Below are 14,437 nucleotides of genomic sequence, written 5' to 3'. Positions count from 1 at the left end.
GCTTACCAGCTAAAATATAGTTGCGCTTATTTTTGAATAATTTTTACACAACCTGTTATTGAATATACAAGGAAGTAAAGTCCATCACAAGTCTACTTAACTCCACAACCCCTCAAAATTGAGCCTAAGGATGTATGCCAGTCCTTCATACACTATGTTGTATTTGTTAGGTTATGTAAAGCATACACTCCACTATATTCTTACACATGCATATAGAAATATTTGAGTGAAAAAGCTAAATCAAGGACGTATTTCTAGTAGCGCTTGCTCTACTTATGGAATATGTTTCACCAGTAGTTCTGAATGTGGTCCTGTATTTAGGTTTCTGTAATTTTTTTGTTTATTTTATCAGACATCCCTGAAAATATACATTCTGAAATCATGCTGGTTGCTTATAAGTAATACTTGCTGATAAGTGTCCTTGGGGACAGAACTGTGATGATGGCAGTGCAGGATAGTTTGCACCACAAGAAGTACTTGGTACAATACAAGAGGACTGAAAGGGTGCAAAAAAAAGTTGGTGGAAACTATAATCCCGTGCAAGGCAAAAGAAACAGAAACCTATGCTGATAGAAGGTAATGTCAAAGTTAAAAACCAGAAGTGTAGCATAAAACAAGGAGGCAGAGGACTAGCTTCTCCATCATCACAGATCAGCACATGCGTTAGGAAAGGATGGGCTGGACTTCGTTGCATAGTTGTAATACCATGAGGTCAGAATGCAGTAATCACATTCGCCACTGTATTGTGATGTCAAGACCTAACTTAGTTAATTCTCCAAACACAATTTCTTAGATGAGAAAGGACGACATTCAAGATAGAACATTGTAAGAAGGAAAACCTGGTTAGAGATTGCTATAGCTAGGCACTGCCTCTACAGGGAAGATGTGTTGACAGATATATAGCTGTGTATATTGCATCAATTCATAAGTCTAAAAAATTTATAGAGCTATCTCAGTAAAGGTCACTGCAAAAAAAAACACACTCTATTGCCATAGCCTTATTGACTCTTGTGAACCAAAAATAATTTGACAAGATGCAAATACCAAGATAGAGGGAAGGTCAGCTTTTCTAGAAGTAATCCATAAAGCGTAAAAGCTGCACTAGTAGATACAACTGTTACTGGTTCTTGGTCTTTTCTCATCAAGTGTATGAGCAGCTGCAAGGACAGGGGATATTTTCAAATGCTTAATTACATGGTTGTAAAGATGACTCTGCAATTTCAAGGGCACAATTCTTTTGAAAATGTTCCTAAAAGAAATTAGGACTGTCAGGATCATGGAAAGTAGATTTCTCTTATTTTCAGGAACAAATTATTATGCTGTGAAGGAGAAATAAGTAAGATCAGACCACACTGTCTGAGCCTAAACTGCATGAGTTTAGTTCCATTCCAACATCATAATTAGTAAAAAATAATTGTAAAACTTATTTTTAACTCCTGTTCATCTACACTGTACCAGAAACTTTTTCAACATCACTATGAATTGAAGATGTGCTAAGTCTCTTAAATACAGTTATGTCCATTCTCATTTTAAAACAACAATTCATGTCTTCATGGTGCAATCACATCTTCATGCTACATAGTTTGAGACCAGCAGGTCAATCACATGCAGTGCTCTTCTTGACCCCAGTGTAAAAGTACTAGACAACTTAAACCAACACCATAGCATGCCAGAACTGATAAAATAGTAGATGAATAAAACAAGAGCAGGGAGACGAAGAGCCCTAAATGAAGACAAATACTCCAAACTCCACCGACAGTTGTAGCTGATACCATCTGGGGAAAAGGGTTGCAGATCAGCCCCTGTAAGCACAACTGCAAAGACCTGGAAGGGTCTCCAGAGAGAGCTGAGAACTTTCAAAGAGGAGTGCCTAAAAGCATGGCTCTAATTTTACTATATCTTACTACATTAGGCTAGACACTCTTGTCAGACGCTACAATTTGTTGCTCTGTTTACCATCATCAAGTCAGGAACGAAAGAAGCCACTTTAGTCATGGAAAGCAGTGTCACAGCTTCATGTAGGTGGAGCATTAATGGAAAACAGTAAAGGAAGAAAGAAGTTGCCAGAGACAGAAGCGCACAAAATGAGTAATTGCAGCTAAAAAGGATGCATATGATAATACCAAAGGCCCAGGATAGCAGCAACTCAGCAGTGGTCAGTAATAGATGACAGAGCAAACTCAGAAGATGGTTAAAACTCATTTTAGGGGTAACAAAAAAGACAAGAAACAAGTATGTAACATACATACAACACACTACATACTATAAAATTAGGTATAGTGCTGAGCTGAAGACCATATTTGAAAAAGCTTTAGAAAATGTATAAAAATGGGATCAGGTGGACCCAAGAACAGGGAGGAAGAAACCATTAACATCAACACTATTTACTTCCTGGTAAAAAGGAGGAAGACACCCTTATCACATTCATACCAGCAAAGACCTGAAGATATCAACACTTTATTGTGACTCTTCCCAGCCTTAAACCTGTGAAGCTTAGCACCCTGCAGAGCAGCAAAGGGTCACCCTAACATCAGAATGTAAGTGGTATATACTGATATACTGGGACTATTTTTGTTTTCTTGTTTTTGTCAGATTTTTTTACAACAGCGTCCTGGTTCTGGCTAGGATAGAGTTAATATTCACCTGACCTGGGTGGAGAACTGGAGCTGGTGGCCCCTATGGCTGGGGCACCCAGCTGGGATAGTTTACTAATTAGCCAACAGCTGGGATAGTTTACCCAAATTAGCCAAAGGGCTATTCCATCCCATCTGACATCATGCCCAGTATATAAGTGAGGAGGGTGCTGAGGGGAGTTCCCTGCTATGTGGGAAGAAAATGGGTAGTGAGGGTTGTTGTAAGCCATTGTGCTGTATTTATTTTCCCTCACTGCTTTGTTTTCTTCTGTTATCTTTCTTAAATTTATTTTTGTTTTGTCTCAACCCACTGTGGTTTTGCTGCTTTTTGTTTACCAGTTCTCCCTTCTGTCCCACTGGAGGGTGGGGAGAATGAGAGAGAGATTGCGTAGCCTGGTCCCCATTGGGGCTAAACTATGATGAACAGTTTTAACTGTATATTGTTAATGAGTTTTCTTTTGTATTAATTAGATAATTTGAATTGTGTTAGTATTATTGTAAGAGGGCTAACAGTAACTGTTTGTTGTGTTTTGTTTACACTGATACAACTTTTAATTAGACTAACAATAAATTCTTAGCTCCAAGTATAAGGAATGTTCTCCTTTTTGCCCACAATATCACAAGCATAATATCACCACTGATACTTTGAAATTGGGAGCCTACTGCCATATACAGTGAAGGCATCCCTAATCCAAACATTTTGGTGACCAAAACCATCTACTTTACTGAAACGTGTGAAGGAGTTTCCAGGCAACCACAGATTATTCAAGCTGATATTTTTAGCTGTATAAAAAAGCTCCATAAATGTTGCATCCCAGACATTGCATCTGGTTCCTTCATTTATCAAACCATGTTGGAAAGCTTTACAAAGTAAAAAAAAAAAATACAAAGGGGAAAAAAAAGACAAGAAAAATAAAATATTTGTTGTGACTGCTATAAATATAGTTTGCAATTTAGTATCATATGTGCAGATACTTAGTCAATACCTACACGTTCTCTCTAGCTGAAACTGGTTAATATCACCGACCCTAGATAATCTGGAGATAAATGTTAGATTCAGTGACAAATTAAAGAGCAAATGTGCACTTTTTATGCTGAGGATATAGTCATTTAAGATGTGAAATGTAAGATGTGCTAAATTTAACAAGGTGGCTATTGGCATTAAGCCTATGTTTTATTAAATCTATGTCATTCATCAGTTTTTACAGTTTAACAGCTGTCTATCTTACCAGGATTTTCTCTCTTCTTAAGCACTAAACAATTATACTCCAGCTTATTAAACTGGTCTTTTTTTCAAACATTTAATAAAATAACTACTTAATAATAACTAATGAACAATTACTACTACTACTTCAGTAATATTGACTAGCTCTGTAATGAACCTTCCATTTTAACTGTTACCCAAATTCAGCTGAAACCAAGCATTTCCAAAGTATTAGCGTTTTCTCTTTTCCTCCTTCTCTATAGGAAAAACACATTTTGAGAGGCAAGTTTGTTTATTTCTGCACACATAATTTTGTTGTTTGTAAACAGTGGCAGATTTATACACCATCCATCACACAGGATAGTACCATAACATGGTTTAATCTATTTGTCACTGAAAGCAGATGAGGAAAAAGCTCCAGAATAACAATTCAATGTGTAAAAATAAGAGTCTTATAGATGCTTTGACTCTAACACCCAATTCAATCTAATGGGATCTGTCCACACCTTTCTCAGCCCTATGTTCCTTCTCCATGACCATTTATACATCTTTTAGACCTGAGACATGCTGCTGCACACTGTGAAGCAGGATGTTTCTCACAGAGCTGTGGAGGAGTGGTTCAGGTCTAAAAACATTTTCATCATTCTAAAGAAACCTCTGTTTCTAAAGAAACCATTATTGTAAAGAAACCATATACATATTCTGTCCCAGGGCCCAGATAAAAGCTCGGGGAAAGCGCTTATTAGAGTTATTCTTAGGCAACTGCATATTCAGAACAAAACCACACATTTATTTCGCTGGTGCAATATTAGTTCTTTTTTAGCTTATACATTAAATGATTTAGTCAAAGATCTCTAAGTTTAAGGTTTCTGTCATTGGCTACAGCACTGCTAACTCTTGCACAAGCTGTTACACATACGGACCCTGCTGATCTGTCTCAAAGTTGTTAGGGAATAATTATTGCCCCAGTGAAATCCTTGTTGAAAATGTTGCAGGAAACAAAATCGATTCAGTTAGCTGTTAAAATCTTAGAAGGCTGAAGTAATGGAGAACTAGCTTCAGTGTTTCTAAGTCAGCTAAATATCGATACAGAACAACTGACATTCTGTGATTCAATATCAAATTTAGGCAAGTTTGTGTAGCTCTCTGGAGCAATGCAGCCTTTTCTTCATCACTAAGCAAGCTACCAGACAAGTGCCACTCAGCCTCTATTATTGGCTCACTTAGGTATGTTAGTGTAAGCTGAAAATCATGCACATCCACTTCAACAAAAGCAGGATGAAAATCAAGAGAAATTATATGGGAGAAACTTCAGACCAGTCCACTGTCCTGAAGTTGAGGTGTCACTCCTCTCTGCAGGTTAAGACAAAATTTTTGCTATAATTTGCACAGCATTCTCAATTTGCATAATATTCTCTGTAGATATAATTTGGGGGTTTTTGTTCTGCTGAAGCCCTTTCCAATTAAGGTATTTAATTTCTCTTGTGAATTTCAACAAATTTTCAGTAAATTATGGAAATAAGTCAGAAAATATGACAACTATTATTCAAAGGAGTGATAATACAACAGGAGACTTTTGTAGCTACAGCAACTGAATGCATTTCTCCTTTAATGCACTGGCAATAAAATAAAAAGGAGCTCTGCACAACATGGCCTACCAAACAAACAGAAGTCAGTTTGAGTTAAATGAAAACAATTATTTCCCTACTTTTTCATTATTTCAGTCACAGTTTTAAAATGTTTCAATGATGCAAGAAACAACTAGTTAAGTTACATTGCAAAACAAGAGTTTCAGATCCTCAAAAGTATCTGCAGCAGTGAATACAGAAGCCAAGAGAGAGTTTTCCAAGATAAACTAGATTTAACAACATAGATGAGCTCTCACCAAAAAAAAAGATAACCTTTGTCTGTAAATAGTGAGGGATTTTAACTTCAGAGAAAGGGCAATGGGGAAAATTTAAACCTAGGATGTTTGCCTAAGAGAAGTGACATAGAATCATAGAATCATAGAATGGTTAGAGTTGGAAGGGACCTTCAAAGGTCATCTAGTCCAACCCCCCTGCAAGGAGCAGGGACATCCCCAACTAGATCAGGTTGCTCAGAGCCTCATCCAACCTGGCCTTGAATGTTTCCAGCGATGGGGCTTCCATCACCTCTCTGGGCAACCTGTTCCAGTGTTCTACAACCCTCATGGAGTGCTGTTTTATAGAATTTGTCCTACTACCCAGAAAGGTCATAGTGATCATGTTAGTTAGTTAAAAGAATAATTATTTTTTTTTACCTTCATAAGTTTGGGGGTTTTGCTAACACTCCTTTGGTTAATAATACCAAAGTTAGAAGTGAAATCCCCAAATGATCCATTATCAAGTCAAATATTCATTTAGCTGTTGTGGTTTTTGTTTTTAAGTATCTATGACTAAAACTTGAGAAGACTCCCTCTGGCATATAGAGAGTGAAGTGACATAGGGTAAGGCAAATCATTTAATGAATTAGAATTTTCAAGAAGGTCAGATGAATCACAGCTATTGATCACCTCTACTGATTATTGACCCTCTCCAGAGACTATTTTAAGGGTAGTTGAAGGTAATTAGCTTAAACATTGATGTCTGAAGGATGATAGACATCCACAGTACCAAAAGAACCCAAATGGGATCAGGCAATAGTATGAAGACATAACCCCTCTGCAGAAGCAAAAAAAAAGCCAGGATGGCTCCCTCAAGGTTTATGATTTGAAACTCTGTCTTCTGCTGGGGCTGGAGCAAATAATTATGGAAGAATTCAGTAAGTTAAAAAATCTCTCCCTGTCCCCTTGCATAAATAAATTTGTCAAAGGAACATGAGAACAGCCATAGATGGTAATACCAAAGGTTCACCTACGCAAGAGTCCTGTTTCCAACAGGGAAAGTAGTGGCAATAATGTGGGAATTAATACACAAATAAGGCAAACATACAATTGTATTTTTCCTGGCATACCTTCTCAGGGTATTTCTGACCCAGTCACTTTGAGCATCCCTTATTGAGAAAAAAAAAAAAAATCTAGTTTAAATTTCAACAAAATCTTACATTATTTTACTTTTAAAATCTTTCGTATCTTTCGGGGCATCTCATTATTGTTCAAAGCTCTAGACATGCCTGCCTAAAAGTTAAAGTCAAAATAGGTACTGAATACAATCCTCAAAGGGGCTTTACTGTCATCTTTTGCCAGCTTTTCCCAGATGCTTTATCAATAAAGTAAAATTGCATGGAGCCAAAGGAAAGCACTGTAGAAGTCTTAAAGTTTGCCATATCTGTTTATTTTGAGTCTCAGTACTAATCTTTCATTAACATAGATATTTCATAGAATTAGACTAAATAAATGGATGAACAGGTACAAGAAAACTGAATAGGAAAGTGTTCTGCATTTTAAAAGGCAGCTAAGTATGCAAATTTTATTATTTAAATTAAAATGTCAGTTCCCTCAAATTATAATAATGATTCCAAGTTCATAATGGAAAAATAGTATCAAGGCTGGGGACTGATAAAGAATTCTATAATCTTTCTAATTCACTCTACCAAATGCAATTAAAAGTTATTAGATTTCTAACACTTCAGCCTCTGTATAAAACATTATTCTGGTAGAAAATTAAACACTGAGCTACAATCTACTTTCATTTTTATGAGAAAAACATATTGAACAAATTTACCCAAACCATCAGAGTACAAGATGTGCTGTATTTTAAGAAATTCATTTCCATGCACTGGGAAACTAAAATCCATGGAGACTCACAATGGCACTACTTCAGTAGCGATAAATAAGTGACAACTATCATCAAGATAGTGGAATTCAGGAGTGACAAATGAGATCTCAGTGTAAGTTTGCAGGTTCCGTTAATTGTTAATAGAAATTATGCATATGCTTTCATAACATTTATTCATTAATCTGACAGGTTTGCCATGAATACAGAACAGGGGGAAATTATACAGAACATACACAGCCCGTATTTACTTTCAAGGTTGCAGTTGAAGATAAGCTAGTGAATAATAGAAACCTGCACTGCCAACCACACCATTTTTTTTAATTTATTCTACTGATATAAAGTAGGACAAAAAAAAAAACAATAATCAGTTACTAAGTTTCTTCTAGTATTGACTCCAGCTACTATGCAATTTTGAAATAATATCTTACCAGGAGCATATGCAAACAGTGTTATGCGGCCTTTACTGACTGCCTGTGGCTTTTCTGAAACACTTTCAGATGTTGGATTTAATTCAAGAAATCCTACATGGTTCAGCGCCCACTTATCTGATACAGAAAAGGTGAAAATAGATTTCCTAAATTGCTAATGTGAAGTCCTTCCTTATGTGGAAGGCTTCCTTCTTAGCCACGGTGACTTCAAATGCCTTCAAGTGTTTTCAATTTCTGCTTCTTTCTACGCTTCAGTAATATAGCACTTTTGCCATTATAATACGTCAGTATACCTTTTAACTTCTTAACAACCAATAATCTTTTTTTGACTGAAATTGCCCATTTCCATGGCAAATACTCTGGAACAGGGAAGCTGCCAGAGCAGCTGTGGCACTGCCTAAAATGGTGAAGAAAGCCTGGCTGACATGTCCCCTTTCCTAATCTCATACTGCTCCAGAGCACAAGGACTTTCCTCTATGCCAACAAGGTCTTGCTGGGGGTATCAACACTATTAGACAACTGCTTAGTCCAAGTCGACAGCAAGGTCCTGGTCCCCCAGAGTCCCCCTTGTATAAGTGTTGCTTTGCTCCCAGACTTTTTGCAGTGACCCAGCTTGTTTCATCTGAGATAAAAATAAACCAAGGTGCAGTTCTGGGGACAATTCATTTCAGGGATCACACCCAAAGAGCAGCATGGGTGAGTCTGCATCAGATTTGGGTCTCTCTGGTCTCTGAGGATGCACTCAAACTCCACCACATATGCCAGATAATGCAACATATGCCCTCAGCCTCATAATCTGAAAACACAGCTCTGCTAGTCTACAAAGTTGCCCTCACTGCGAACCTAAAAATTAATTAACCCATGCATACAATGTCAAGATGAAACACAGGGCCAATTGCTGTGCTGTGGGTACACCATCAATTTGCTCTGAAAGAACAAGGTCTGAGCAGTGTGGACACAAGCCGTCCTCCATTTCTGAGGCCTGGGGATCAGTCCCTGGAGTGAATGCATTTAGTAGCAAAGCTGTATCTATTCAAACACATTGCTCCAGACAGAATAGCCCATATCCTCCCATTAGTGCCGGCAATATACAACATTGGTGTTTCCTTAGGTCCCAGCGGAGAGAATAGCTTTCTACTACTGGTAATTTTCTAAGATAGTCAATACACCTGAAGTGTCAGCAGTAGATATGGAAGGTCTTTTTTACAACTTGATCACCATTGTACAGCTATAACTAGCTCTATATTGTGCATAACAAAAAAAAAAATTGGATTTCAATGTGGTATTTTTGTATATGATTATTTAATCAATGATTTATTGATTATTAGTTACTTCTCTTCAAAACTGTTGCATCTTCCAGCCACTGGGATGGATGTACACAGTAGGGGAATTCAGATTGCCTGAAAAAACATAAATCTGATATTCCGTAACTTTCAAGTACTCAGCGGCCAAAAAAATATTTTTAGCTTTTTGAAAGGCAATGCACAGGTAGGTATTATGACTGTAATGAAGTTAAATGTGATCTTTAATTGGGTTCTGGTTTTTTTGTTATTCAGAGCCTGTCCCCATACAGAGATACAACTATCTATATAAAAATATAGGTATATACATAGAAAGCAAGCACACAGCTACTTCCACTTCACACATACACAGTGCCTTCCTGATTTTATTTTGGGAAACAATTTGTTCTAGTGATAAAGTAATGGTGACTGGAAGTTATACAAAGAGTTATCTATACATAAGAAATAATGCCAGACTACTTTTTTGTTCTTCCATGGAGTGGTTATTTCCTGATCTCCGTAATGCTTCTCGGGCATTCACTCAAACCTACGCTGCAATGATGCCACGGTCAAATTTGCTCATTCTGTAATGTTTAGCCAGCTCGTTAATATTGGGAAGTCAGAAAAATTAAGTAATGAGCGCTCTCTGTATTCCTGCTAGGGTGACTGGGACATGACTGCATTTTGAAAACTTGTTCTGAGAAACTGCTGTTCTGATTAACCTGGTGGAATTATGAGGCCAGAGACATATGGGAAAGGGCTTTCTGAAAAGATCCAGACTCAGAAAAACATTGTTTTTTTCAGGAGGATGTTGGGTGTTTTACTTAGAACAAAGCTATGAAACTTACCAAGATCTAGGTAGATGCCTGGAACAAATGAGTTGAGAAAAAACATAAGAATAACACATCCCAGTACTGTCAGGCATTTGATGAGAAGAATTTTGTCTGTTATTCTGTGCTGTAGACAAGGAGAAAAAGAATTAATGATGGTATTAAAGAAGGAGCTATCTATTATGCACAGACTTCACAAAAGCATGTGTGAAGTGCAAACTTCTGTCCCTACATTGTACATTCCTCTTCAGCATAAAAGACAGAAATATTTAAATTGAAGCATTTCATGCATACCTATAAAAAACATGAATATGTGGCCCAGTGTGATCTAAGAGATACAAGTAGCTAGCACCTGCTGCATACCTTCAGCTGTGTTTGACTACCCTCATCACACCTTCCTTTCAGCAGGAAAAATAGGGTTGAAATGCAATTCCTACTACAGAAGGCACTCCAGGCACACTGTGATTTCATTACCCTGGACAAAATCACCCTTTGTTGCACATATGCTTTGAAAACCTATAACCTAGCCTAGAGGTCAGATCTTTCATACCTCGTGTACAGCTCTCATGGACATGCCAAACCCGTAATCCCTATGCAGCTTCTACACCCCTGTGCCCAGCTCCTGCATCCTTGTGCCAATCTCCTCATGCTCTCACCCTCAGACCCAGCACTTTCCATTGTGATTCTGCTTCTCTGTTCTAATCTCACTTCTGCCACCAACGCAGGGAATCACCTTCTCCCAGCCTGAGTTCTCTTCTTTCTTACTTGTATACAGATACTTCTGTTCTTTAAAGAGGCTGTCTTTCATGAAACACCTTGAAAAAGGTATAAAACTGAAATCCTGCTGGTTTTGTTCTGTTTTGGTGTGACACGTAGGACAGTGATGTCCCAGTCAAGGACTTGAGCTCCCAAACACAGGCCTGGATTCATTAGTGATGACAGTGAGGTGGAGAGGATGCGACATTTAGACAATTAAATTTAGGTGAAATTAATCCCACTACAGACTTTACATGTCATCATACTCAGCTTCTGCATAAAGACTTAGGCAGTGTTAGTGGGTGCACAGCAAAGAGAACAGGATTTATCCAAGTGGTTTATCCCTACTTGAATAATAAAGCAGACATGTCACAGACAGTGTAGCAAATTAGAGTCGGTATTGGTACGTCAGGAGGAATGTACTCTATCGTCACGCATCATGGTTATAAACAACATATTGACACCTTCTGAGTCTTTCTGGCCATGGATTGAAAATTTAAGAAAAAAATGATGAATCATTTATTGATGCTTTAAATGATTTTTTCTAAGGAACAAAAGTATAACACCTAACAAAACCTCACAATGTGGTTCAATAACCCCGTCCCACTGAGAAGCCAGCCTGCCTGCCAGCTTTTCTGCCATCATGACAGTTATTAAACTTGCGTTAGATTCAAAGCACTCTTTCTGTATAAAGGTATAGGTCTGCTTACACGGCTATGGAGAAAAACTGTTATCTACTTACTTTTTTCTGGAGTTCCTGAATATTTGTTTCCCAGTTTTTATCTTCTTGTGAAATTTGCCTGAAAGAAAATGACACCTGCTTTTTTTCAGAGTGAAATCTGAGCCCTGTCAAGAGTGCTGGAATAAATACCTCTCATCACAAACAGATCACCCTTTCCCCAGTACAGAGTAACTCATACAACAAAGGAGCCATGGCCTTCTTATGGCCAGCAGCAGAATTCCCATGAGTATTCACTTAAGGCTCCACTTTTGTAACACATTCCACTGATACACAAACCCTTCGGTTCATGACAGTTCCCCAGGCTTGGAAGGAGCTAGCCTCAGAGTACGGACCTCAGTATAGGATCCAGCTATATGCAATACCCAGTTCCCTTAATAGTTTCAGGAATCTATCTGTGCCCTTCTGCGATAAAATGAGGATGGTGTGCTAACGTCAACAAGTCAGAACACATGTATTTTACATTTGCATTTTATAATGAAGCTTTTAAGATCCAAATAACTTCATCATGTTATCAGCATAGTCAGCCCTCCAGCAAAAAGCCTTGGGGTTTGCAGTTCAGGAGCACTGTTATTAATGCTGATTAATTTTTACATTGCTGTAAATGTACTGTGCTGGAGGAATACTGATTTTCAAGATTAAATATACAATTTTTGTTTATACTTCAGAAAAGTCTTTTTTAGAGTGTCATAAAGACTAATAATCTGTTAGAATCTTTTTAAAAGAAGGTGATTTTAACAGCCTTTTTTGTCTTTAAGTAATAGCACTATCACTCCATTCAAAGTGCACAATATTGGCAAAAAAATTATGTAAACAAAAATAATCTTATTACTGGAATAGTTTAAGAAATCATATTTACATGTCCTTTATCATACAACTTACTTAACATCTTTATTAATGAAAATTAATTATTTCAGTTTCACTTTAGTCAATTCACTTTCAGAGTATTTATCACTGGTATTCTCAGTCATCAAATTCCGTAGTGTAACAGCTGTTTTTTTCAGAACATAATGAAAATGAGGTTAGCATTTTTGTTAGTCCTAGTTATGCACAAACAGTTAATTACGCCTGCACTCAGGTTCACACTGAAAATTTGAATATGAAATAATTTTAAAATGCAGTAATTCATCGGTAACATCTTTTCAAGCTCAACAGTTCACTCAAGAACACTTGAATTTTTCAGTAAAAAAAAAAAAAGTTATAGCATTTTACTATACTGAAGCCACTATTGCCAGGAAAAGTCTAATGATGTATTTAAGATCTTTTTAAAGAAAAAATTACCTGAAATTTCTAGCCTGCTCATATTGGCATATATTTTCCAGGCCTTGGATATCAGCTTTGTCCTAAAATACTTTGTGTTTACTGAGGCTGAGGATGGCTCTTCGTATTTGTCCCAACACTCTCCTGGTCAAGAGACTACTAAAAATCTAGGTCTTGTCCCACTAGAGATCCCTGAAAGCCTTCACTTTCAGCTGTTCCTAAACTTACCAGATATGAGCCCTTGGCTGGTTGAAGCAAACAGATATATTACCCTTGACGTTAGCAAAGCCACACTATCATTCTTGACTGTAGACCGGGAAGAGCAGGAGCTCTCTGTCAGTCCAACAAACTGCCTGTGCCTGCAGCTTGTCCCCACCAAGGGTCAGAGTGGGGAGGTGGGACATGTTGGTCCACCCTCACCTGTGAAATGTCATCAGCTTCTTCCTCAGGAGCATCTCCAGAGTCAGCACCTTCTGTATCAAGAGGCATTTCACAGCAGTCTCTTCTCTGCTGGCCGGGTTAATGCGCTGTGCAGTCAGTCTCCAAACATAGATCTCATGTTTCAGCTCTAAAAAGAAGCAAAATTACTTATCTTAAAGCAGGTACAATGCATATCAAATGAGAGATGTACAAAGTATGTGTAATGTGCCCTGGACTCAAAGCTGTTAAAATGTTTGGAATGGTTTCTCAGCAATTTTCCAGCCGGGAAGCTGCTTTTACCATTCATTTCACAGAGCTGAAGGAAATGAAAAATAAACAGAAACTTTTCAATATTTTAAATAAATTAATCTCAAAGTCCTTTTCCAAAGAAAAAGAATTATTGTCTTCAAACACTTGCAAATGCATTCCACAAGCTTTAGTGCTAAAATCGTATCACGTTCATTTTTCATCAGAAAATGAACTGCCAATATACATTATTACACTGCTAACAAGATACTAGTCACCTTGTAGTTAGGAATTACCGTGAATGCTCCTTCACTGTATTCAGAATGTACAACAAGCTTCCATTCACTCTATGCTCATATAAGCAATTTTATCAATGTAAAGCTAAACTGAAATTTAGCACTGTCTTATGGAATATAATTTAATATAATTTTAAAGGTTTCTTAAGAGAACTTAATTCTTAGGCACTGGAAATACCCATAAACACAGCTACCGTCATCTACGTGCAGAATTGAATGATATCTGATCCTGTGTAAGCTCAGTCAGACTGATTCCCACTTGAAATCAGTCTCCAAAATCTTGTCAGGATTTTCAACACTTTTTGATTATTTTTTTTCCAGTATCATCAAGGCCTTGGAGAATGACCAAAAAGCATATGTTCCTGTTCAGGAAGGACCTTAGACTGAGCATGCCAAAAAAAAAGGCTTTGGATTTTCAAGGAAATCACTAAAGAAATAATAGCCTAATATTCATTCAGAAACTGTCTGCACAAATGCTTCCTGAAGAACCAATAGGATGTTTCCTCATCCTTCTTTTCTGTTCCCTTCAAATTTCATGTCGTCAAAGATAATGTATCAAGAGTTTAAGGCTTTATGTCTTAAGATCCCTGTTCAATAAGCAAATTGTT

The 14,437-nt window shown here is 37.4% G+C and overlaps 1 protein-coding gene across 2 annotated transcripts in view; it reads right to left on the bottom strand.

Annotated features, from left to right (window-relative positions):
• Positions 1–14,437, bottom strand: part of OCA2 (OCA2 melanosomal transmembrane protein) — a 175,915-nt gene that overhangs the window by 75,023 nt on the left and 86,455 nt on the right. For both annotated transcript variants that reach the window (XM_086740677.1, XM_086740684.1), the window contains exons 15-17: positions 13,288–13,435; positions 11,611–11,668; positions 10,131–10,239 (exon numbers count right to left, since the gene is read on the bottom strand). In XM_086740677.1, coding sequence (XP_086596803.1) covers positions 10,131–10,239; positions 11,611–11,668; positions 13,288–13,435 — 315 coding nt within the window. The remainder of the gene's footprint in view (positions 1–10,130; positions 10,240–11,610; positions 11,669–13,287; positions 13,436–14,437) is intronic.

This window comes from Chlamydotis macqueenii, chromosome 1, assembly GCF_036417535.1.
Source record: "Chlamydotis macqueenii isolate bChlMac1 chromosome 1, bChlMac1.mat, whole genome shotgun sequence".
NCBI lineage: Eukaryota > Metazoa > Chordata > Aves > Otidiformes > Otididae > Chlamydotis > Chlamydotis macqueenii.
Note: the sequence above shows the minus strand (reverse complement) of the source record. Positions and strands in the feature narration are given on the sequence as shown.